This window comes from Chelon labrosus, assembly GCF_963514085.1.
Source record: "Chelon labrosus genome assembly, chromosome: 4".
Lineage (NCBI taxonomy): Eukaryota > Metazoa > Chordata > Actinopteri > Mugiliformes > Mugilidae > Chelon > Chelon labrosus.
This window is the reverse complement of record NC_140340.1, coordinates 8,048,977-8,064,132: the sequence shown is the minus strand read 5'-3', so window position 1 is coordinate 8,064,132 and position 15,156 is coordinate 8,048,977. Positions and strand designations below refer to the sequence as shown.

Here is a 15,156-nt window from a genome sequence, read left to right as displayed (position 1 = left end):
AAATTGTTTCTTTGAACGCAGACTTACTTAAATTCTCTTCATATTAAGTTTAGAGAGTTTGTTTTGATTTAGTCAAGGCTGGAGGTGTCCATCTCTTCAGCCTTGGGGTTAAGATACCGAACCATGAGGCACATCAGACCCTCTCAGGCCCAACTGTTCTGGCACAATCGCACTGCAAATAGGAACTCTGAAAGGAATCCAAAATATACCATGACCTGGATGACTAAGAACCTTCACAGGCAACTCTGAAGGGACGTAATAGCTGACTGGCAGCATAGCAATGTCACTCATGTGCAACGTGCAACGTCATATAATATTATTGCATATAGCCGAGGCTAACAATAAAAGCTGTTATTTGCATGAACATTTTACCAAAGTTTAAACTTTTCTTTGCAACCACTGAACCGATCTGAACCACTCACCATTTAAATGAACACACTCTTCACTCAGGTTCCTTTCTTGCCATTCAAAGCTTTACAACCAGCAGTGCACATTACAATGAAATGTCCTTTCCCTGACTCACAGCAGCAGCTACATAAAGAACACAGCTCAGAAAGCGATAAAAACATATATAGAATTATTATTTATAGATATCTATGTATAAAAAAAAATGTGTATATTGCACTGGGTGATAAATATTCTGCACATTGTGTGTTTTGTCCATTTTAGGGTTGGAGTTATTTTCAGTTCAGGAGTCTGACGGCCTGTTGGATAAAAGAACTTGTAATGTCTGAATCTTTTAAGGGACATGTCGTTGCTCCACTGTCTGCACTTAAAAAATAAATAAAAAAATAACCCAAAATACTAAATAAGGATAGGTAAGAATAGGTTAGGGACAAAAAAACATTTTGTGTACGGTAAGGAGTGGATAGCACATTCACCTTGGCTTAGTAAGTAAGAACGTCCTGTCTTTCAGTCTCATACCCCCCCCTCCCACTCCCTCCCTCCCTCTCTCTCTCTTATTCTTTCTCCTCCTCTTTTCGCTCTCGTACAGCGTTTCTTGGTGACATTCAGCTGCTCACTTCATGCTCCATTTTCCTCCACATCAACCCAAATTCCAGTATTTGGCTCTTACGTAACGCCACAGCACAAGATTTCGGATTCAGCAGCAGACCGATGGGATGTGTGGCAATTCTTCGTCTGACTTTGCCCACCGTCCTCAATATTCTCCTATCGTGGTGCAAAAAGCTGCCTCAGCCGTCCATGCATAAGCAACTCTCGCCGGAGGCACGGTCGCTCACGCACACACATAGAAACACACGGGTTTTGGGACGGCGCTTACTTTTAAGAAAATACAGGCAATTTGTGTGTTGTTATTTGTTGGTGGGCGGGTGCAAATATGTAGAGCTGCTGCGCAGTATTAGCGTTATTATGGACTTATCTGTACTGTTGATTTTGGGCACTTTGAGCACATTTTCTATAAAATAAATACTTGATTATCAAAACAGTTGATCATTTATTTTCAACTGACTCAACTAAATATTCTGTAAACATGAGTAGTAGCCTGTGCATTGCTGTAACTGTGTATGGAACGCTCAGGTCACCTCCAGATACCTGCAGAAGAAGACCACAGCGTTCCCTCTTATTTTCTCTGCCGTCTAATGTATATTAGCTTTGACACTCTTTCCCTCTCACACTGTACCTTGTAAGCAAAACACACCTCTGGTAGAGTAGCGGCGATGGCTCGGTACCAAGCCTGCGAGGCTCACTTCCCTTGGCACTGGTTCAAGTAGTGTGAAACGCTGTTTTCTGTATTAGCTGACACATCTATCACCGCTGGAACTGAAATATAAATCCATATATTTAGTCAATGCAAAACTCCCATCGCTTAAGGTCAGCAATCGGGCGCTTTGTCCTTTATGTGTGGTGACGACAGTGATACATTTAAACCACGGCAAAATACCTTTCCACCTTGACCTCTGACTGCACCGAACCAGACAATGGTGCAGTCAGAGTTGTACTGAAGTATACTGTACAAGAAACCAGCGGGTATTATGATGACCTGTTAGGATTCCTAAGTACATGAGTTGGTACAAAACCTACATAAATACACAGATCAAGCATAATATTATGACTACCTTCTTAATATTATGTAGGTTTTATCCTTGTGCCTCCAAAACAGTTGTGACTCATCAGAGAATGGACATAGGCCTTCTGAGGGTGTCCTGTGGTGTCTGGCAACAGGATGTTGTTAGAGGGGGGTCTTTAGGTCCTGTGGGTTGAGGGGAGGGGCCTCTGTGGATCATCCCACAGATACTTGATCAGTTTGGGATCTAGTGAATTTGGAGGCCAGGTCAACACCTTGTGCTGTTTTTCATGTTATTTTTTCTGAGTTGTTCCTAAAGCGTTTTTGTGTGTGTATGCCTGCATCCTGCTGGGGATGGCTGCTGCCACCAAGGAGTGTCATTGCTATGGGGTGGGGGTGCCTGGTCTGGTCTAGGTGGGTGCTACATGTCTAAGTAACATCCACACCAATGAATCCCAGGTCCAAAAAGTTCCCTGCAGAACACTGAATTGTCACAAGATGGTCAATGTTATTCACTTCTCCTGTCAGTGGTTTTAATCTTGTGGCTGATTGGTGTACAGTCTACAGCTTAAAATACAGTTACAGTCAAAATCTATCTGATCAAAGAGTAAGGATGCTCCTGTATGTACTTGCGTATATAAATGTCTCAGAGTCCTGGTCCTAGCAAATTGACTATCCAGACAAACTGACTAAACAAGCAAAATAAATGATTTGATCAGGAAGGTGACAATGAACCCAACCAGGAGTGCTACGAACCCAACTATGCCCTATGTCTGGCAAACACTGCTCATCGTGTGTAACACCATCCCTAGGGTGGAACAAGGTAGGGGCAGCATCATGCCATGGGGGAGTTCTTCTCTGCAGCAGGGACAGGGAGGACTGGTCAGAGTTGACGAGAGGGAAGGACAAACCTTCTTCAGGCTGCAGAGGCTTCACGCCGCCGACAAGTCAACCTTCAGCGCAGCAAATGACGCAACGCATACAAACCATGACAACACCAGAGGGGCTTCCGTACAATTCTCTGCCTGTCCTAGAGGGGACAGACTTCAGCCTTGTAAGACATCTGTGGAGAGATCTAAAGATGGCAGTTCCCAGGCGCCTCCTATCAAATCTGACAGGGCTCGGAAAAAAAAAAACATGATAAACTGCCCGAATCCAGGTGTGCAAAGCAGACTGAAAACTGTAATTGCTGTCAAAGAATTTAGACATGTCCAAATACTTTTGCAAATGACAGATTAATAATAAAATAATCTGAAACCACACTTTCACTTTGTAATTGTGGCTTACTGAAACGCTTAAATGAGCTCTGCGTCACGTTCCCTTCCACCAACACTTTATAGTGCTGCAAAAACTCAGACGAGTTTCTACGTCCTGCTTGACTTTCAACAACGGCGGCTGAAACTTTCGCCGAAGACGAGTCGCACAAATGTCTGTATCTCCGAACCTCCTCAGTTAAGCTCGATGTGTTCCCTCTTTATTGATCCAAAACAATGGAGAACAAGATGGAGAAGCAGCCGGAAATACTAAAGCGGAAACACGCTGCTACCAAGCGGACCAATCACAGCTCTTGCGGCCTACATCGCCACGGCACGTAGTTTCATTTCTGGGGAGGTGCACGTCAGGCTACGACGTTAGGGTCTGCGTAGGGTCTGGGCTACAGCGTCAGAAGCTAAACCGCATATTAGACAAACAGAGACAGTGTAAAAGGAAGAGACAGCTCAGTCGAGATGCATAGATATGAGAAAATTCAGTAAACAAAGAAGAAATAACGTGAAGAATGAAAATACACTGAAATATTCAGTGAAACAAACACTGAGAAGACTATTGTCACAGCTGGATTTAGATGTAGAAGATACAGCAATCTTGTAACATTGATCCTTAAGGCTGAATAAGGATCGAGACTCATACACATGCACTGGTCCGTGCTTCTTCAAAGAGGCACGAGGCCGTGTGCGTCCATGTGTCTGCACAAGGGGTAAACAGCAATCACTGCTACGTAGAAGTCAAAGGGCAGGTCAGTGGTATGTGTGGGGTCAAGTAAACAACACGACACGCAAAACCTACAGATACACGTGTACAGTGGGCGTGCAGTAGTGGGAAGTGAGAAGGTGGAACTCTGGAACAGGGACAGTTGTTTTGGAAGGGCAGTGAAGTGTGTGTGTGTGTGTGTGTGTGTGTATGTCGGTCTTTATCTCTGTGTATTTGTATGCTGTCAAAAATAGCCAGTGTTGTGTCTGACTGGAACAGGTGTCCAAACATCATAGCACACACACACACACACACACACACACACACACATCCCACTATAGGTGCACAAACCACTCTGAAAAACTGAGTTTGAGAAGCTCCGGATACGGTGCAATCGCACATTAAAAAAAACCTAAATGATAAATCTTAACAAACTCTGCTTTTAGTGCGGAGATAAAATATAGATAGCGTCCAACTCAAGGAAGGTGACATCCATCAAAGTGAATCATTTTACTCTTTTCCAAAATGTCAAACTACTTTATTCAGCCATTGCTTTCTAAAAAATAAATGGCCGTTCGTGTTGAGAAAAAAAAAATTGTCAAAGGGGGTATATCAATTTGCCTTTCAAAATAATTGAACAGTGACCTGCTTTGTTTGGACACATGGCGTTCATTCACCCACTATCTGCCACCTCTGTGTCACACACACACACACATATGCACACACACGCCTGCTTTACAACACATTTCCTTTGACACCGTCAGAACAGTTTTCTTCACACGGACGAGGAACAATGTGTGTGTGAGCGTGTCTAATATAAGCGCCAGTGCACAGCCAAAGCATGCGTGCGTGTGCTTAAAGCCTAATTTGTCTATGGGCCAGCCCATCTCTGAGGGCTGTATTAGAAGCATTATGCACTGTAATGGGCTGACATGTTAATCTGAAACTCTATTCTCTGTAGCTAATGAACGTATCCATCCCATTCTCAGTGTGTTTGTGTGTGTGTGCGCGCGTGTGTGTGGTAAAATGGCAGTGTTGTCCCGTTTTTATGACGAGGCGAACACAAATTCGAACACTGACGCCAAGGGGATGGGGCTTTATGTTGCCTTTAACGCTGACAACGCTGCAGAGCGCTGAATTCTGAACCGCTCGCGCGGGTTGTTTGCACATGTGTGCACGTTTTGAGCGTGCATCTTTGGAGGAGAGGCGCAGATCTGACATTTCTGGGTCAGACCAGTCCCATGGAGTCAGGAAACCAACGGAAGACATGACAAAACACACACACACACACATGCGTGCAGACACACATAAGTGCATGCCCTAGTAGGTGAAGATGACAAACGTTTGTTAGGCAAAGAGAAAGAGAGGAGTGCTTACATTCGGGCGAAAAAAAAAAAAAGAGGCAGCACCGCCATGCCAACACCCATTCATCACTCTGCACCACAGGAGCAGAGTGGACTGAACACACACACAACAAACATGTAGACACTAAGTACTGGAGGGCTACACAGCAGAGGAGGCAAGAGCCAACACAAAAACTGTGATATTGGCATAAAGGCACCAGCTACGGCCACGTTGAGGCACGAATCAGCCTAATTACCACCGACACATATAGGATCGTGGGGGTCAGGAACATGGCAAACAGCTACAGTACTCCTCTACTATATTCATCACACCCCAACTTGAGACATCAGACACAGCGTGGAATTTTTATTTTTGCACACTTCCCCCTCATGGTCGCAAAATAATGCACTGTGCATTTTCCAACAATGCATCAGACAGACGAAAACTGAGAAGTAGAAATCAATCGCATATTTCTGTGTTGCTTCACCCGCCATCCAACGCATCGCATCCACATCCACATCCACATCCACGGCCTGGAAATGACCACTGGTGCGTTGTCCGTGTGTGCGTGCATGCATTGTTGGTTTGTTGGGAGCGAGAGAGATGGCTCATGCGTGTGCACGCCAGCCGTTAACGTCTGCATAATGTCTCTGAGGTCTATGACTGTATAACTAATACTTGTATTATTGCTAGAATAAAACATTACACTGAACCAATGCGGGATTAGAAAACAAGCATGACAGCCTCTTCCCACTCTCTCATCTCTCCCTCTGCTGACACACACACACATTACATTCGCACACAGACATGCGTGTGTGTGGAAGCAAGCAAGCAGCCCAGGGCCATGTACACTAGCAAGCAGCCATGTTCCTTTCACAAGAGGCTGCAGCGAGCCTGTCATCGTCAGCATGCTACTCTACCCCGCTCTCTCTCTCTCTCGCTCTCTCTCTCTCTCTCAGGCACACACACCGTGCTGTGACATCATGCCACGCATTTAGAGCAGAGGGTCAGAGGGTAGCGCAGCTCTGTGTGCTGGGGCTTCATTGTCGTCATGCTCGGTGACTGCAGCAGCCCTTTTTTCAGCTCGCTTTCTCCCAAATGCACGCTTAAACACACACAGGCTGCAAACGTCAAGGATATCCCGATTTCAAAATCAGCTCCTTTCACCCCCACTGACACTGACAGGCAGGTCACCACCTACAGAGGTGAGTTTGCTTCCACTCAGAAAATTACAGGTCTAAGCTCTGCCCCTCTCGTCACCCGCCGGCTCGGCTCTCAAACATCTGGCTCGGGCCTCCAGGGTCAACAGTCCTCCGTCTACTTCCTACAGCCACCTTGCAAACGTTACCTTTAAGCCTACTAGACATTTAGATCCTCCTTTCTGGCATGCAGCCACTTCAGAGCTTGTGAAGCTGTATGGGCCGTGTACAGCCCCGTCATTTTCACAGTTGTCCTCACGGTGATATCTGAGGACTTGAGGGAGAGATAGGGTTTCCCCAGCCAGAGGCGTTTGATGTTTTTGACACCGGGGCCATGTCAAGATCAGGCCTTGGCGATATGGTGCACGCTTTATAAAACCCTGATTATGTTCTTAATTTGAGCTTTTATCAAATTTCTCTTTGACTTAACACAACCCACTTGATATAAGTCTTAGTAAGACATGGTCTTCTGGGGCCAATGAGCTCGAGGGCCCCATAGCTTTGTCACTCTTCTCAGCTGGTGATGATCACCACTGCTGACCTACGACCTGATCTTCTCACATCACCCACAAACAACATCACATACCACTAAAATGATGGTTCCTCTAATCGCCACTAGCCCCACACACTACATCCAGACACCCTCCCCCTTCCGAGGCCGGCTTCTCCTCACCTGAGGCAGCGCGGCGTTGATCTGCCGCTGGAGCACGTCCCTCTCGTGCAGCGCCCCCTGCAGCTTAGTCTGAGACTGAATGAGGGTCTCCTGAGTCTCCCTGAGGGACTCCAGCAGCTTGTCCCTCTCGTCCAGCATGTTGACCATCAGCTGCTCGAAGTTGGCCTCCTGGTCCGAGCCGTTCGGGACGCCGCCTGTGCCTCTCGGAGGACCGGCCGAGTCTCCTTCGCTGATGGTCGGCATCACCTCGCACATCATCTTCCCTGCTCTGAGTTCCGGGCAACGCTACAGTGTCTCTGTCGGGGGATTAAGAGGGGAAACGGGTGGGCTACACTCCTGATAGTCAGACTTAACAATAACTGATAAGAGGGCCTATTAACGCCTGTAGCAACGGACCTCCAAAGCAAATAAGACGCGCACCTTATTCCCATCAGGCTAGCCTACAGTGTATTTCTAATGGATCAAAACGTGCATTCTCAAGCTTTACATCCCCATACCTGATCAGAGGGACTGAAATGATGAGATGGCGGTTGACCTTTCATCCATATTAACCGGCGTTTGTTCACCCCGTGAGCAGATCCGCCCTGCCCGGCGCGCCATGCACTCACATGTAGAAATCCCGGCGTGATGTGATTGACAGCTCAGGGACGGACGGGTACGTTTGGAGGGGTGTTGCCCGCGAGCACGACGGAGATCATAACACATTGGCAGAGAAAAAATGAATAAATAAATAAAAACAAGAGGGGGAAAAAAAATAAAATCCGAGTTGAGATCTGCGTCTTTATTATTCCCGTGGATAGCGAGAGCGAGTCTTATCTGCATCCGCCTCCTTCGCTGCCATCTCTCCACACCGCCACCGAACCGACTCTCACTCCTCCTCCCACACACACACACACACACACACGGTCGCTCTGTCACACACACACACACACTCACAAGGGAATCTGCAGTTGTCACTACGCGGTTACAGCTCTAGAAATAAGGGACCAACTCCCCACCATCGACCTATAATAAGCGTCTGCACCACACGCGCCTGCAAACAGTGAAATTCAGATGGTCATTTGCGCCATCTGCAACAATCACATTCCTGCACGTGTGCCGTGTTAGCGCGCACTCGAACCTTGGCTGATAAAAATCTAATCAACTTTTCACATCAGCACCACTAAGCTCGTCCCTGACCTGACGTCTACTGGGACGTCCATCGGCATCAGTCTGACCAGTAGTGGCGCCTCTGAGTGCGCAGCGCACCCTGCAGGATGGCAAATGAAGGGGCCGTGAGCGAGGGGGGCCAGGAAATAGGCGTCACCCTGAATCGTGTGGTTTGCTGAATGACTGACACTGAGCCTCACTCCATTAAATTGCCTTGTTGTTGTCATTTAACGACGCCAAGGCCCTGAAGCGAATCATCTCTGTCAGTGATCAAGATCTACACCTGGCTAGGGGTAGGGGACAGGTTCGCTCTAATGTCTCTGTTCACAGCTCCATGGGGACACAATTACATGGAGGCCTCAGTAAATATATATATATATAAAATACAACAGATGGAATTTCTGGGGCTACTTATATGGTGTAAATAGTGATTTCATTCAAATTTGGAAGCATTTAGGGAGCTCTTCTATTAACCAGGTGCCTTCTACCGTAATAAAAAACATCTTCAAATGATGCAGATAGTGCTGACGTGCAGAAAGTTTAAGGAAAGGCGCTGAAACAACACATAAATGTGAGGCATGTGTATTTTTTTATCCGTAAGTACACAGCACTAGGAGGAGGCTATAGTCAGGGACAAGCAGCATGAATCTCGGTTTCCATGTTCAAATGATAATGGTCGCTTCAAGTATTTATGATATTGCAGCTATTCAGCGTAATGGTGCAGTCATGTGTGCTCCCCCAAAGCTGTCCACGTGCGGCGAAAACACAGTATTCCCTGTTTTGGCAGAACACATTAATTCTCTCCCAAATCATGTTGTGTTTTCTGATCACCATTTACATATTGAAAGTCAGCTATAATCTGTGTTCCCTTTAAAAGATCAGCACTGAAATGATGGTTTTGTTCTGTTTTTTTAGTGTATGGAGTAGGAGATTAGAAGCCTACATTAAAGAGATGACCAAAAAGACTGACTTATGACTGATTATTCCATAACCAGACCAGGATTTAAATGTACAGAGGACTTTCCTTTGCTATTTTGCAGGTACAGAAGCAAGACTGAGGTCCCAACTCTCAGCCTCAGTCATGCTTGCAAAGAGTCGGTGGGATGGTGAAAGAAGTGACGGGTATTTGTCGCCATCTAGCGGCGAAACAGATGATCTCGAGCAGCGCTCCAAACTAGGTTCAATATCTGACCACAAGCCTGACCTTGATGTATCCTGACAAAAACACTCGGCCTTACCAAATAAAACCAGTAGACGTTCAGTTTGAGCTCAGTATGTATTGTACTTTGACAGCAAAGTCAAAAGAAACAGAAAAAAAACAAAGCTGTTGAAGAAGAGGGCATAAAAGTTTCTAGATTTGCTCATTCAACCCTTTCTCACAAGGGAATTATTATCATTATATCATAGCATAGAATATCATAGCATATTATGCATCGAACAGCAGATTTGGGGGGTTGGCAACATAGATAATAAGATAATAATAATACTTTTGTCCAATGTCTTCTTTCTTTTACTAAACTTAATGTCTGGGCAGCTTTAATAGTAGCTACATTAACAAAGTATCTATACTTTCCTGACATTCAAGATTCAAGATTCAAGATTTCTTTATTGTCAGTTTCTCAATACGTTCACGACATACAGAAAAATCGAAAAAACGTTTTTTTCTCTCTCTCTCACATAAAAAAAATAAACCCTGAGTAGACGAAATGTGAATGAAGTTGGCAGTGAAACAGTTACAAAGTAAACATTCTGGATATATATATAAATATAGTGAATAAATAGAAATTTCTATGTACAACAGTGCAATGTATGGTTACAGCTTGGATTTTCCCAGTAAATGTGCAGTGACATGAAAGATAGATAGATAGATAGATAGATAGATAGAAAGTTAAAGTCTTGAATCGCTTATATTGCAAGACACATTTAAAATGTCAAAAAATGTCAAATTAATGGCCTTTATTTTATCAGCATGTAACGATGGGCCACAGTCTACGGTTGTGTCCACAGTCGCCGGCAGGGGGCAGTAATGCGTGTCTGCAACAGTAGTAGAAGAAGACTCCCCCCCCACCCCCACCTCCCGTCCCCCTAAGAACTCTCGCGTTATCTTCAGCCCTACGTCATTCCATGATGGCTGAAGATCCTGGCGGAACACTTTTCATTTTCTCTCTCATTTTTCTTTCTTTCTCTTTACCTCGGCTTGCCATAGAGACATGGCAGGACTCACAGCCCCGTTAAGCGTCCGCAGATCGTTGGTGTCGAAATGCCCAAGAAAGGGAACCGAAAACGGCTGAAGTTCAAGGCCGGGGACGTTTGTTCGGAATCAGGTAGGCTACGTCTGCTAGCCGTTAAGCTAGCTCGTCCGCAGCTAGCAGTCCACAGTCCACAGTCCAGCGAAGTTGGCGCCGCTCTTCACCACGTTTACTTAGTCAGAATGAAAACCGCTAGACGAATGTAATGTTACTGGTATTTAAATGTTTAACAGTGGCTTCGGCCATTTTAAGCTGTGTTTATCTGATAAAAGACAAATTCATTTGCAGGCACGCGACAGATAAGCAGGTTTCGGTGTTGTTATTGAAGTGTGTGACCCCGCCCCAAACTAGACTTGGACATTAGGTTTAGATAGACTTTTATCATCCGCAGGGGAAATTGCTTGGTCACAGTAGCTTGATTGCATGTAAAAACACTATTGAGAACCACAAGTTAAAAGAAAGATAAAGTTAAAATGAAATATAAATGTACAGGAAGTGGAGACTGAAGTAAATGTATATTATAGTCATAGGAAGTATTAATAATGTGCATTAACTTTAATAAGCTGGAGTTACCTGTTGCAGAAAGGTAATTTGTTGTACAGCTGGATAGAGTAGGGCATGAAAGAAGTCCTGTGGTGTTCACTGTGGGAGCGGAGCTATATCAGTCTGCAATAGCAAATTAATAAAAAGTCTGCACGTTTTTATTTTTGTCCTAGTTACTGTTGCTGATTACGCTGATGCCGATCCAGCCGTTGTGAAATCGGGGAGGGTGAAAAAGGCGGTTGCAAATGCGATTGAAAAAGAAGGTAAGAGATGTCCCTAAATTAAAAGATTGAGATCACGGTGACATTTTGTTTTTCTTTTTTGTCTAAAAAGGAGATACAGTCGCTTAACTTGCTAATCTCTCTCTCTCTCTCTTTATATATATTTCAGTGAAATTACTCTGTGGCCTGGAAGCATCTCAGGGTGCTGTAGAAGAGGTCCTCTCGTCTGCCATAAGTGTCAATGCAGACGCCGTGGGAAGCAGTGATGATCTAGACCCTGAGGAAGATGGTGAAAGTGAAACTAAAGCTGTCCGCAAGAAGAAAAACAAGCGGAGAAAGGGTATTGTTTCTGTCTTTTTGAGTATGTTAATGGTTAATAAAACATGTTTAATATAGATGACTCAAAGTTTCAAGGCTACAACAAAAACTTATGGTATTTATTGTGATGTTTGCTTGTTGGTCTTCACAGAAAGCAGTGAGAGCAGTGATGGTGGGGAATATCCTGTGGACATTTGGTTAGTGCTCTCCTCCTATATTCGGCCTGAGGACGTGTGCAGATTTTCTCTAATCTGCAGAAATGCCTGGACTGTGACTTGCACTGCAGCTTTCTGGACTAGACTCTACAGAAGGTGAGATGGTTTTATTGATCATTTGTGCACAAGTTATTGATGAAAGTATTGGCACTGAAGAGTAAAGTGTTATTTGGTTTGCCTTCAGATAAACAAGTTGGAGTACTTGAAATGACTACTTGGAGTACAGTGTGAAACACTGAAAGCAAGCAATGATAATGATGCATTTGAGTTTTTTTTATGTCACTGTATAGTTTTATCAGTCATTGTTTGAATGTGTATTATACAGACAGCCCAGTGATTCAATCATGGAGGAGTGGAAGTGCCAGACATTGAGGCTCCTACCCTCTAGCATGCACATCTAGACACGCAGCACACATATACTCAGTATACGCATCAGAAAGAGTATATTACACAAGTTAAACAATTTTTCATAGGTCAGAATAATATTGCACAGGTTGAAATGAATTTTATCAGATGAAAACATTGGAGTTGTTTTTTGGAAATATTAAAAACAAAATATTGGAGTAATATTGCAGAGGTTGTAATACCATGCAGTCAAAATATTCATTTCCTTGTTAATCAAAGATCCTTGGTGCTGTGACAGGAGTTCAAACGTGCACGCTACATGATTAACACATCTTATGTCTTTTTAAAGGCACTACCGGATCGACGTTGATCTGCCGTTTAGGCTCCAGCCCGACTGTATCGATAGGATGCGCTGTCTGCGAGCCTGTGTGATTCGCTCCCTGTTCCATTTGTATGAGCCGTTCATCTCGCGCGTGTCAAAGATCCCTGCACTGCCAGAATCCACGCCCACAACTTTGATCAATTCCAAGGTCAGCGATCGTTGTTTCGAGGGGAAAACTCAGGGTTAAATGCGCCAGTTAACAACCAGCTTTGTGAAGAGAACGTGGGCAATTTTAGACTTGCTTGTGTTGAACTTGCTTTCATGGGGATGACATGGGAATGCTTGGTTGTACTGAAACATCTACCCTCAATTGATAGCACGTGGTTTGTTACATAATGGCTCAACAGAAAATGCATATTTCTCAGTTAGATCTTTACATTTTATTTTGTTTTAAGGAACCAGATAACGACAAAGATTTCATGCTTGTAAAGAAGCAAAACTGATCTAACAGCTGCTTACATTTCTTGTTGCAGTGTTTACTCTTCTGGGTCAAAAAGATCTCAGGGACACGGCCAGAGTCCTTGTGGGAGTTCAGCTTCAAGTTTATTAAGCAGGTAACATTGCTTTTTGGAACAGTATAAATGTGTTTTTCATCGTGTTAGCTTAACAGTTCTTAAATGACCTATTGTGGCTTCTACTGTCATGCTTCATATTAAATGTTTCTCTGTTCATCTCCTTTCCAGCAGGGACACAGTAAGAATGGTTGTGCCAAATCCTTGTGCATGCCTAGACAGTATGAAGATGTTCATTTGAATCCGGACTCTGACTGCTATATGCTTCAGGTCACCACCCTCAACTTCATCTTCACTCCCGTGGTCATGGGCATGACGTTGACCATGGCAAGTAACTCATAGTTTTTAGGAGCTAAACCTCTTAACTATTTGCTTGTGTAACTCTGATTGTAATAGATAATCAAAATTTCATATCACACTCAATCTGCAGCCTCACCACTAGATGGCATCAAATCCTACACAGTAGTCCTTAAAGGGACCGGTTTATAAGTTATTGTCTGGAAGCATCCACAAACAAGAGGGTTATTGCGGTTTTATTTGATCATACAATCTCCCAACTATTATGTCAGTTGAGTTGAAAGGCAGGTACCTCTCCCCCCATGGTAGAAAACAGTTTTATGACAAAGTTAACGAGAACAGTGAGACGTTTCACACATAATCTTTTAAAAGTTTTATTTGGCATTGTTAAATAGACATGTTTGGATAGGTCTATTGACACAAAGGTTTATATATCAGGAAGGGTGCCTGTCCAACTCTTATTCAAACACCAGGCTGGAAGACTTCAAACAGCTCTTATCTGTTATTTGTTAACAAATAGCACCTCTCCTAATCTGCCCTTCTTTCTTTCTGCCTCTCTCATAGTTTACAATCAATGTAAGCACAGACATGCGTCACCATCGCGTCCGCCTAGTCTTCCAGGATTCGCCCCTCCATCGGGGAAAGAAGAGAGGAGATCAAGGCGGCACCCAGGTGGTGTTGGATCCCGTACAGAGTGTGAAGCTCATGGACTGGTGGCATCCACAGTACCCCTCCTTAGCCCACACATAAAGAGTCCTGCCCCGCTCAGTTCCTGCCACAGTGGAGCGCCAAATCAAAAGCCCTGCTGTAAAACAAAAAACACAATAACACCCAGGGTCATGTTCAGTGAGAGATATTTTGCACATACACGTTTTGATTGTTTGAAAAATAAGCCGAGATTGACTGTCCTGCAATAAATCCCGATTCGGTCCCATCTGAGAGGAGCATGTGTATTTGGTGCAACCAGTCGCAGTCTGCCAGTAATTTACACAGTCAATTTAATACTGCATGTTGAACATAAACATATCACACACTTTCTGGAAGAGTTCTTGGAGCTCATGGAGGGATTGGAGTTTGTTGTCCTCTCTGGTTTGTTTTCATGCCCACTTGAAAAATCACCCTTGCTTGAATTTTGACAATGTTGTATCAACAAAGTTGTATTAATCTTTTAAAAGCCGTTTTAGTTAATTTGCTTTAAGGCAGCCTTACTTCGTATTATGTGAAAATGAATAACTGCTCTACACTGAAGCGGCCAAAGAGAGGATTTACCTCAGACATAATCTACTGATGTGGCCAGGGTTTTCTTTTTCTTTGTTTGGCTAAAACATCTTGATTGTTTTCTTACTGGATTACCTGAGCTGTAACCGACTTTCAGTTTCCACCTTGAATGGCTCAGAGTGTTAAAAATGAACTGTGTGTTGAATGTGAGTAGAATTTTACCAATCATCTAGCATTGACATTTATTTATTTAGCCACAATCATTTAATGTGGACTGATTTCCACATTTACTGTGAAGGAAAATGGCATTAGATTCACCACATACGCTTGAAATAATGCAATTTTAGTTAATGGCGTTACACCTTAGCAGAGGACGGATGGATGTTCTAGTTTGCAAGTGTTCGATTGTTTTAGAAGGTGGTTTAGTTTAATCAATAATCATCAAAAAAAAAAAAAACTTACTGAACTGAAATAAAGACAAACTGCCCATTCAAAGG

General features: G+C 43.9%; 2 protein-coding genes across 2 annotated transcripts in view; one reads left to right on the top strand and one right to left on the bottom strand.

The window, feature by feature from the left end:
• The window catches only part of ppfia4 (PTPRF interacting protein alpha 4), a gene marked incomplete at its 5' end in the record, with an annotated part of 53,899 nt that extends 46,431 nt beyond the window's left edge, over positions 1-7,468 (bottom strand). The window contains one exon of the mRNA XM_084542959.1: positions 7,211-7,468. Within this exon, the coding sequence (XP_084399085.1) occupies positions 7,211-7,468 (258 nt within the window). The remainder of the gene's footprint in view (positions 1-7,210) is intronic.
• Positions 7,469-10,494: 3,026 nt separating this feature from the next.
• tmem183a (transmembrane protein 183A) lies at positions 10,495-15,154 on the top strand. The gene is made up of 8 exons (XM_084543910.1): positions 10,495-10,683; positions 11,325-11,414; positions 11,542-11,712; positions 11,842-12,001; positions 12,600-12,780; positions 13,106-13,186; positions 13,316-13,471; positions 14,006-15,154. The coding sequence occupies exons 1-8, from the start codon at positions 10,620-10,622 to the stop codon at positions 14,189-14,191; spliced, it is 1,089 nt and encodes a 362-aa protein (XP_084400036.1). The 5' UTR covers positions 10,495-10,619; the 3' UTR covers positions 14,192-15,154.
• The last annotated feature ends 2 nt before the right edge of the window (positions 15,155-15,156 follow it).